The following is a 10898-nucleotide window of genomic DNA, read 5'->3' on the forward strand; positions in this document are numbered from 1 at the left end:
CTATGCCAATCTTTTTCATAGAGTTTAGGATTTAACTATATATATTCTTTTTAATTTCAATTTTTTCATATGAGATTCCTAAGATCCTAAGATTGTTGAAAACTGGTACAGGCTTTTGATGAAGATTCCTGTTTTTCCCTTTGCTGGATTTCATAGAATTGAATTGATTAACATCTTCTCTTTGTGTAAGTGTGTTTATCTTTGATTTAAAGTAATGTCACTTAGTTACCATTTTTCCAATACCATTGTTTTTCTTTTTTATGTTTTGAACCCTACATTCATAAAATAAGAAGAAAAAAAAATTCTTAATAAAGTGTGACACTTATGATAAGGAGTCAATTATTTATGCTATTAAATACGTTAACAAAAAAATATATACATATAAGAAAATATAATAAGAAAAAGAAAACAAAATCAATAATTTATTTTCAATTTGGTCCTTGTACATTTAATTGTGGCAATTTCTTTCATCAACTTTTAAGTGTGGCAATCTGGGTGAGGTGATTCCTTCAAAGTGATCATTGCCACTAAGTTTTCACCTGTAAGTCTGTAACCACTCCAACCTTGGCATGTCAGAGTCCCTTGAGAGCCTTTTTTTTTCCTTGCGATTTATTGTTTAATAGATTTAAATAGATCAATGAGTATAAGCTGCTAGTTGTAGACAAACGTTGTGTATTTCTCCTAATAGCATGTTATTTAAAAGGTGTAAATTTCAATAGGCAAATTACCGAAAGTCCAAGGAATGTTGCCTTGTAAATTGTAATGCATTTGAGGACAAATTTATAATTTTAAAAAAATTATATTATTATTGTAAAAAAAATTTATATTATTATTACACTTAAATTAGGTTAGAGTATAATTCTATCTTGTTAAAAAAAAAAAAAAAAAAAATCCTTTATGGACTCATTGCTTCTTCCTTTTTTTTTTTTTTTTTTTTTTTGTGAGAATGTATAGACTTATAGCTTAATACCCATGTAAATACATGTTAGTTCATCTTGGATCGCCAAATTTATCACAACTTGATAATGTGTGCTAGTGTGATCAATGAATCATTAATATTACATTGATTCACTACTTTTTTTTAGTTTTTCCTACCCCTCACAATCATCATTTATTTGTGTTTAGAGACTTTTGCAATATATATACGCATTTTTGGGTCTGTTTGGTACTAATGTTTAAGTATTGTTATTCAATTTTTAGTGTTGTAGAAATATGTGTTTGAGTGTTATAAAAATACGTGTTAGAAGTGTTATTATTGTTTAAACACTGAAAAGTGTTGTTTAAAAGCCACTACCAAATAGGCACTTAGCAGTTATGTTTGTAATAGAAAATAATTTGGAATTTAATGGGCCTTTATTTTGAATAGCGTGTGGACCTAATTATTAATTCTCGTGGACCAAAATTGATATTACATCGATTCGGCTCACCAAATTGAGAAATTATTAGGTTTATATTAGGAAGATTGTTGACGTGATCCTTCCCTACCTCCTAACCAATAAAATATTGTTATTTATGCAAATTTGACATCATCTAGTAATTTTTATTTCTTGTACTAATTAGGAAGCTCACATATCTATTTACATAGATGGTGTAATCTCGGATCACATCAACAGTCTTCCGAACGTAAATAATAATTTCTCCGCCAAATTGGCCTGATAGCGGAATTTTCTGAATGAAATTTAATGGGCCCTTATTTATTTTGACCGAGGGCCTTTATTTATTTTATTTTATTTTATTTTTGAGACGGCCTTTTTTTTGAATAGCGTGTGGACCTAATTGTTAATTTCTCGTGAACCAAAGCTGATGTTACATCGATTCGGCCCACCAAATTGGTCTAATAGCGGAATTTTGGGTGTGAAGTGTGAACTTCCGTTACTTTTTGGCTAAAATTTGGCGTGCTTTTTTGTTCAAAAAATCGACGACTTTCTTCTTAATAGGGGAGGCGACACTGATTCAGCTTGCGTTGGGTTTGGGCAAAATACTCTATATTCTCTTTAGATCATAGAATTTAACTGAACTCTATGCCAATCTTTTTCATAGAATTTAGGATTTAACTATATATATTCTTTTTAATTTCAATTTTTTCATATGAGATTCCTAAGATCCTAAGATTGTTGAAAACTGGTACAGGCTTTTGAAGAAGATTCCTGTTTTTCCCTTTGCTGGATTTCAAAGAATTGAATTGATTAACATCTTCTCTTTGTGTGCGTGTGTTTATCTTTGATTTAAAGTAATGTCTCTTATTAGTTACCATTTTTCCAATACCATTGTTTTTCTTTTTTATGTTTTGAACCCTACATTCATAAAATAAGAAGAAAAAAAAAATTCTTAATAAAGTGTGACACTTATGATAAAGAGTCAATTATTTATGCTATTAAATACGTTAACAAAAAAAATATACATATAAGAAAATATAATAAGAAAAAGAAAACAAAATCAATAATAAAAGTCCCAACGACATTTTTAGCCCTTGTACATTTTTCTTATTTTCAATTTGGTCCTTGTACATTTAATTGTGGCAATTTCTTTCATCAACTTTTAAGTGTGGCAATCTGGGTGAGATGATTCCTTCAAAGTGATCATTGCCACTAAGTTTTCACCTGTAAGTCTGTAACCACTCCAACCTTGGCATGTCAGAGTCCCTTGAGAGCCTTTTTTTTTTTCCTTGCGATTTATTGTTTAATAGATTTAAATAGATCAATGAGTATAAGCTGCTAGTTGTAGACAAACGTTGTGTATTTCTCCTAATAGCATGTTATTTAAAAGGTGTAATATTTCAATAGACAAATTACCGAAAGTCCAAGGAATGTTGCCTTGTAAATTGTAATGCATTTGAGGACAAATTTATAATTTTAAAAAAAATTATATTATTATTGTAAAAAAATTTTATATTATTATTACACTTAAATTAAGTTATAGTAGAATTATATCTTGTAAAAAAAAAAAATCCTTTATGGACTTATGTTGATACCTTTGAGCGCATACATTGTCATAATTGCAGCACTTCTTACCTAAATGCACTTAGCCAATATGTGGAAACAGTGGCATCGTTAATGTTGTTTATATTTTATACCATTTGTTGGGTTATAAATTGACCCCAGTTAATTAATTCAATTTCCCAAGTTGATTAATTAGTTAATATTACCTATAAATCAAATTAAGGCACAAACAAATTGCCAAACTAAAGTAAATGTAGTGGAAAGTAAGTTTGACACGACAATTTAATCACAATGGGGAAAAACCTCTCAAGCAAAACCCCAATTGGTGAATTTCAAGTCACCACTCCCGAAGAATCCCCTAATCAAGAAAAAATGGTTACAAGGACATGGAATCTTACCCTATAGAACCTAATGAGTTATACCAGTCTTAGCTCAAATCCCCAATTAGACTTGATCTTGTAAAATACTTCTCTTTTGCACAAATCTATTTATACATGACGTTATTAACTCTACAGCAACCCTTTTAATTGTTGTAGTTTTACAAAGTTTCTCAATCCACACTTGGTTGAACTGGAAATAGCTTGACACAAAAATCTAGGCACACAAACATCACAATAACTCCTGTTAGAGTATCCACATTGATAGTGCTAAAATTGCTTAAAAGTTATTTTAGCAACCAAAATACAAAAATGCAAGCTACATCAATGGTGCTAAAGCTAAAAATTTTAGCAACCAATCTATAGTAAAGTGCCATCATTGGCACTTTACTATAGCTCTAAAGTTATTAAAAAAAGATAAAAAGAAACTAATATTTTATTTCATTACCTCTCCTCTTCCTTTTAAAATATTTTTTATCTTTCTTTCTTTTTTCTTTTAGCATCTCCGTGTCTCTCCCTTTCTTCTCTTCTTTTTGTTTTGTTTTGTGTTTTTTTTTTTTCAATTTTTTTTCCTCTCTCTCTTTTTCTCCTTCTCCTTTCTTGCCATTCTTTTTCTCTTCAGCATCTCCATGTCTCTCCTTTTCTTCTCTTCTTGTTTTTTTCCTCCTCTCTTGCCTATCTCCTTTGACTCGAAATTAGGACAACTAAGATTGGTGACAATGTGGGCGTGTCGTGAAGGTTGAGATCGGTAACAATATAGGTTGCTTAGTTCATGGGTTTCACGGTGGTTTAGCAGGTGTGGATGGGTTTCAGTGAGTGTGGCTGGGTTTTGGTGGGTTTGTGATTTGATTTGGGGTGGTAGGGGTTCTAATTTGTAGGGGTTGTGGCCCTTGTGGGTGGCGGTGATGGTGGTTTTGGGTGGTTATTTTATTTTGAGTTTGGTGGGTTGCAATATGAAGGGATTGTGATGATTGGGTGTTGCAGTTGTGGGTGGTGGTAATTGTGGTTGTGGTTGTATGGTGGTTTCCGTGGCTATGGCGATAGTGGGTGGTTGTGGCTATTGTTTATTGTGTTGGATATATTATTTTATTGTGTTGTTTATATTATTTTAATATGTTGAATGTTAAAATAAAACCATTGACATTGGGTGTTTTATAAAATGAGGTGGTAAAATAAATAAAGTAGGTTTTTGAGGAGTTAAAAGCTAAAAATTTTAGCTCCATTGATGTGAATGCTCTTTTGTGTTTATCTCTCTATATCAATAATAACGACTATTAAAATATGTCTTTTGTATGTTCTAGAACCCTAGTACACGAATACCAAGAAAGTCAAGTCATCATGGGCTGAAAATAGACCTTTACATTCAATATTCTTGAAACTCAATAGATTTAGAGATGTCAAGCTAGGTATCGAGGTTCATTAAATCTCGATAAATCGACAGGTATTTAGGAGGTATTGGGACTAGCAAATTCAGTTTTTCTTGAGCAATCTTGTGTCTTTAATAATACCACTTGTTTGACAACTTCAAGGTCTTTCTGAACACGCTAGAACTAAGACTCAATGACATATAAAGTGTGTTTTGTTAAGGGATATGCCAATTAAATAAAAACATGACCCTTACACCATTGCTTCTCAGATTTCTTTACTTTCATTTCAAAGAAGCTTATTAAGCCGAAGAGCCATTCTTCCCTCAGTTCCTCTTAATCTTTAGAATTTTATTAGTTCAACACGTCACACCCTTAATTGGTAGGTGTGATGAAAAAACTTGATAAAAAAATTTTAAATTGAATAAATGAAATAGAATTTAAAATTTAAAATAAATAAATAAATAAAAACTTTTGTATCTTAACATGGATTTGGACTTCAGCTGGAAACCTTGATGATGATCTTCAATCTCAGGGTGTAATCGGTCTGTTTTGGTCAAGTTGAAGTGTGATTTTTCCACTGAACCAAAATTTTTAGTTTTGCCAAATTTGGCAATGACTTGTAAATCTCATTTTTAAAAATTTTTAAGTCAAAATATTTTAAATCTCATTACATATTTTGATTTTCAAAGTGTGCTAGATACCATATTTTGGTCTCCATATTATGAGATTATTTTGCGGTTAAACATGACATTTGTTAAAATTTTCCTTCCCCTTTTAACTTTAACGGTAAAGCTAACTTGCACGTTCAAGTATCAAAATAGAACTGTAAATAAGATTTTCCTCCCTTATTGGGTCATGGGCCTTATTGACTAAAGTAAATTTTCTCACTTTTTAAACGGTCATATATAAAATTTTTTTGTTTGAAAAAGGGTTTATGAGTTATGCTTGTCCATTGGATTTATAGACTTTAGCTTAGTATCTACGTAAGTACATGTTAGTTGATTTTGGATCACCAAATTTATCACACCTTGATAATATGTGCAAGCATGATGGGTGAATCATTGCTTTCACATTGATTCACTGATTTTTTGAGTTTTTCGTATCACTCACAGCCATCATTTAGTTGTGTTTACAGACTTTTACAATACAGACATGTGCGAGTTTGGAAAAAAATTAAAAATAAAAATTATTTTACTATTCAACTTATTTTTGCTACTATTTATAGATCTAACTGCACTTTTTGACAATATTTATGGGTTTTATTGTATTATTTTAACTAACTTTTACCTTTATTTACAGTACTTTTAACAATAAATTTTTTTTTTATTTTTAGCAAAATAAGCCATATTCAAACACATATACACTTGTTTAGCAGTTACGTTTGTAACAGAAAATAGTTCAAAATTAAATGTGCTTTATTTTAAATTGCGTGTGGACCCAACCATTAATTTCTCGTGGACCAAAGCCGATGTTACTTCGATACGGTCCACCAAATTGGTCAAATAGCAGAATTTTCCGTGCATGAAGTTTTTTTTTTTTTTTTTTTTTTAATCAGAAACTCTGGAAATTTTCATTAACCTAAATCAGCATTCAAGCTTGATACATCTTTTGAGACCTGCATAGCTATAAAGGGTGGGATATCCTCAACCCATACAACACTATCTAAAACTGTTATGGCATTTTTTGCCATGAGATGGGCAGCCATGTTCCTACTTTGACGGACATGGACAGCAGACCAGGTGTTAAAGCATCCGAGGCTCAGCTTGGATTCTTCAATCACCTTTTGTATCGACCAAGGTGGGGGAGTAGGACTTGAAAGGGCCGAGATTACAGTCAAGGAATCACTTTCAAACACAACATCCCTCAAACCCAGGTCCCATGCCAATTGAATCCCTTCCTGAATTGCCATAGCCTCTGTTTCCAAAGCCTTAAGGGGAAGCTCCAATCTTTTACTCATTGCCCCCATAATCTGACCCTCTGCATTTCTAATCACCACACCAATCCCACAACAGTCCCTCTCCTTACTAACAGCCCCATCCATATTGGCTTTATACCAGCCCTGTTTGGGAGGAGTCCAGGTTGGAGCAAAGGGTCTAGAGGGCTTACAAGGGGGGGAATTTTCGTGACGGAACTCCCTCAAATACTCCTCCATGTCTCGGGTAAGTCTGTGAGCAGTTTTGCGTTGTCCACCATACCTAACTGTGTTCCTTTGGTTCCATAAACCCCAAACTGTGGCAGCAAACAGCTCCCAATCAATATCGGGTTTTTTGTCCCTAATCTCCCACACAACCTCTAAGAACTCCTCTGTTGGGTAAGGTATAAGAGGCAGCTTGAGTCTTGACTCCCCCCAAACTTCTGCAGCAAATTTACATCCCCACAACACATGTTCAACAAATTCACATATCCCACAAAAGTCACACCCCACATCTATATCAACACCCCTTGATTTTAACTGGTGTTTTGTTGGTAAAATATTCCTACACGAGCGCCACAGGAACTGTTTTAGTTTGTTTGGGCAATTTAGATTCCACACTAACCTCTATAAGGCACGCATATGTCCAGAATTGCATCTGCTTCATGTGGCAAAAAAACTCCCTTAACCTTGTCTATGTCCTAGGATCTTGTCTCCTTGTCAATGAGGCATGCCACCATTTCTGATTCCATAAGAGTTTTCGGGCTTACCACCATGAAAGAGTCCGGAGTAGGGATCCATCTATCTTCCCAGATCTTCACATTCTCCCCATTACCCACAACCCATCTGGCACCACTTACTACAATATCCTTGGCTGCCATCAAACTTCGCCACAGATATGAGGGACTACGGCCTAGTTGGGCTTCCTTGAACGTCGTATCCGCAAAATACTTTGCTTTGAACATCCTGTGGACTAATGTATTTGGGTTTTGCTGGATACGCCACCCTTGCTTGGCAAGTAGCGCAAGATTAAACGCTTTGAGATCTCTGAAACCCATTCCACCCTCTTCTTTTGTTGTACAAAGCTTTTCCCACGCAATCCAAGCCAGCTTCCTCTCCTTATCCTTTTGCCCCTCCAAAATTTGCTCATCATAGAATTAAGTTCCTTACAAAGCGTATCTGGGAGTTTAAAGCAACTCATAGTATAGGTAAGGGTTGCTTGTGCTACCGCTTTGATAAGAATCTCTCTACCCGCATTTGAGAGTAACCGACCCTTCCATCCGGCTATTTTCCTTCCAACTTGATCTTTGATACGACTAAAAGCCTTCCTTTTGCCTCTCCCCACAAGCGGAGGCAACCCGAGATACTTCTCATGATGCTGAATAATTTGAGCCCCAAATAGCTGTTTCACTTCGGCTTGGACTCCCTGTTTGTATTCTTGCTGAAAAATAAGGAAGTCTTTTCCTTATTCAATTTCTGCCCCGATTCAGCCTCGTATTCTTCCAATACTTTTAGTACTCTTTTACCCTCATCCACTGTCGCTCTACAAAATATTATGCTATCATCAGCAAAGAAAAGATGGGAGATTTGTGGTGCCCCCCTCCTAACTGAGACTCCCCTAATGTTGCCCTCAATCTCTTCCTTTCTCAACCTAGCGGACAGCCCCTTTGTGCATAACAAAAATAAGTAGGGAGATAATGGATCCCCCTGTCTCAGCCCTCGTGATGGAATGATATTGCCTTTTGCTTCCCCATTTATCAGAACCGAGTAGGAGACCGTAGTAATGCACATTAACATAAGGGCTATCCATCTATCGTGGAATCCCAACTTCCTCATTATCATCTCCAAGAAAAGCCATTCCACTTTGTCATAAGCTTTGCTCATGTCGAGCTTCAAGGCCATCAGAGCCTCTTTACCTTTTTTCCTCCCATCAATGCAGTGCATAGTCTCAAAGGCCACTAGCACATTATCGGTTATGATTCTCCCTGGAACAAAAGCACTCTGAGACTCATTAATAACCTCAGCAAGAATCCTTTTTAGGCGATTAGCAAGAACCTTAGATACTATCTTGTAAATAACGTTACACAAGCTAATAGGTCATACTCAGTAATTTTACGGGGGGCTTTAGTTTTAGGAATAAGACAAATATTGGTTTCATTCACACCACAAGGCATCACTCCAGTATTAAGAATTTTTAGCACACAATCAATCACATTTGTACCAACTAAATCCCAGTACTTTTGATAAAAAATGGGAGACATACCATCAGGGCCTGGTGCCTTTGTTGGATGCATTTGGTGAAGAGCATTCCACACCTCAACAGCATGGAACTCAGGACACAGAGCGGTATTCATGTCCGGAGTAACTTTAGGTGTAATGGTACTAACACAGGCCTCAAAGCTTGAAGGGTTGTCTGACTTGAAAATGGACTCAAAGTAGTCAAGAATAATACCCTCCATTGCCCCCTGATCCTCCTGCCATCTGAATCCAGTAGTCCCGTAATTCTATTTCGCTGATGTCTTTGGCTGGCGGTAGCATGAAAAAATTTTGTGTTGCGATCACCCCACTTTATCCACATCGCCCTTGATCTTTGACACCACATCATTTCTTCCCTAGATAGAGCTTCATTAATCTCCTTCTTAAGGTTCTGAACTTCATCCATGCTATCATGGAGACTATTTAAGGCTTCGAGATGTTGGAGCCGTTCCCTTTTCTGCTTTATAGTATGCCCCACGTTGCCAAATTCCCTCCAATTCCACCGTTGGAGTTGTTCTTGGCATCTCTTAATTCGATCTGTGATCTGACAATTTGGGTCCCCTCTTACTGGATCCCAGGTTGCCTCCACAACTTCTCTACATCTGTCATCTCTAGTCCACATGGCTTCGAACATAAACCTCTTCTTGGCCGGTCTTTGCTTCTGCTCCTTGCTTAATCTTAGACTCAGCAAACAATGGTCCGAGATGGGCATTGAGACATGATCTAATCTTGCATCAGCAAAATTCTCCAGCCACTCCCTGTTTACCACCACTCGATCTAGCCGCAATTTTGTCCTCTGGTCTCCGTGCCTGCCGTTACACCAAGTGTATTTCTGTCTAAAGAAACCTAGATTAACTAAACCACATCGATCAAGGCATTCACCAAAAGCCTCCATCTGTTTTGCTTCTCTCTCTGGCCCACCCAACTTCTCACCCGGGTGCAAGATTTCGTTGAAATCTCTGAGCACCGCCCACGGCATGTTGCACTAAGCGCGAAGCACTTCTAGGAGCTGCCACGACATGCCTCTCTTGCTGGCTTTAGGTTGACCGTAGAAACCTGTTGCCCGCCACGGTTCGGAAGAGCCAACCCCGTGAACCACTACATCAATGTGTGAATTGGAGCAGCTTTTGAACCTCACATCAGTACCCTCTCTCCACAGTAAAGCTAAACCACCGCTTCAACCGTCATTAGGCACAATTATTCCTTAAGTGTACTTAGTTTTTCGTTGTATCCCCTTTATCCAATTCGCACTCACCTTCGTTTCTGCTAAGAAGACCAGTGTTGGGTCTTTGGATTTCACCTCATCGGTGAGAACTCGAACTGCTAGGGAAGACCCCAATCCCTGGCAGTTCCATGCGAGTAAACTCATTTGGCTCGGCGGGGCTGCATTGCAGCCACCGCCTCATCGCCATCCATATGATTGTGTTGCACAGAGATATCGTTTACCTTAGTTTTCCCCTTCTTTTTCTTCTGACTGAGTACATTAGGATCAAGTTCTTGAAGTGGCGTTGGGCCCTCCCTTTTCTGGCTACCTGGACTTCCAGTCGTGCACTTCCCAGTGGTCTTCACTTCCCTTGCAAGCCTTTTCCAATGCTTGCTGTTTGGGCCGAGTTTCTCAGAGACCCATCCTTCTTTTGGGTCATAAGTCATTGCAACTGGGCCCAACTCAGTGTTTGGGCTTTCTTCTTTTCCTACGGTCAAATTCTTTGGCGCTAACTTGAAATAAAAAACGGGCTCGTTCTTTTGGACCGTATCTTTTTCCCACTACATATCCGTTGATTTGACTGCCTTAACCTCTATCAAAACCCATGCTCTGTCATCCAAAGTAGTTTCCTTGTTCTTTAACTTTTCCACCAACTCGTTGACCTTTCCATCTTTGTGTAAGTCAGACCCTGCCTCTCTACTTTCATCTGACCTAAGGCCTACCCTCGTCTGGTCACTAGGCTCTGTGTTTGAGGGTGTGCTCACGTGATTTACCTTGCCTCCTTGTCCCTCCGCTGTCCCACTCGGTTGTGTCCATGGCTTTTCAGGTCCACCATCGGCGAAG

At 36.9% G+C, this 10898-nt stretch overlaps 1 protein-coding gene across 1 annotated transcript; it reads right to left on the reverse strand.

Annotated features, from left to right (window-relative positions):
• Positions 1-6256: 6256 nt before the first annotated feature.
• On the reverse strand, positions 6257-7653 carry LOC111993138 (uncharacterized). The gene is made up of 2 exons (XM_024025004.1): positions 7366-7653; positions 6257-7222 (listed from the first exon to the last, which is right to left on the reverse strand). Exons 1-2 carry the CDS (start codon positions 7651-7653, stop codon positions 6257-6259), a joined length of 1254 nt encoding a protein of 417 aa, XP_023880772.1.
• Positions 7654-10898: the final 3245 nt, after the last annotated feature.

The sequence above is a fragment of the Quercus suber genome, unplaced genomic scaffold (assembly GCF_002906115.3).
Source record: "Quercus suber isolate HL8 unplaced genomic scaffold, Cork oak 2.0 scaffold_14, whole genome shotgun sequence".
NCBI lineage: Eukaryota > Viridiplantae > Streptophyta > Magnoliopsida > Fagales > Fagaceae > Quercus > Quercus suber.

What these genes read in the sequence shown, in the direction of transcription:
- LOC111993138 (XM_024025004.1), bottom strand. Translation starts at nt 7,653, where the DNA reads ATGGGTTTCAGAGATCTCAAAGCGTTTAATCTTGCGCTACTTGCCAAG. An exon ending in CTCCGGACTCTTTCATGGTG is followed by an intron (nt 7,223 to 7,365) that starts GTAAGCCCGAAA and finishes CGTGCCTTATAG; the next exon opens with AGGTTAGTGTGGAATCTAAA.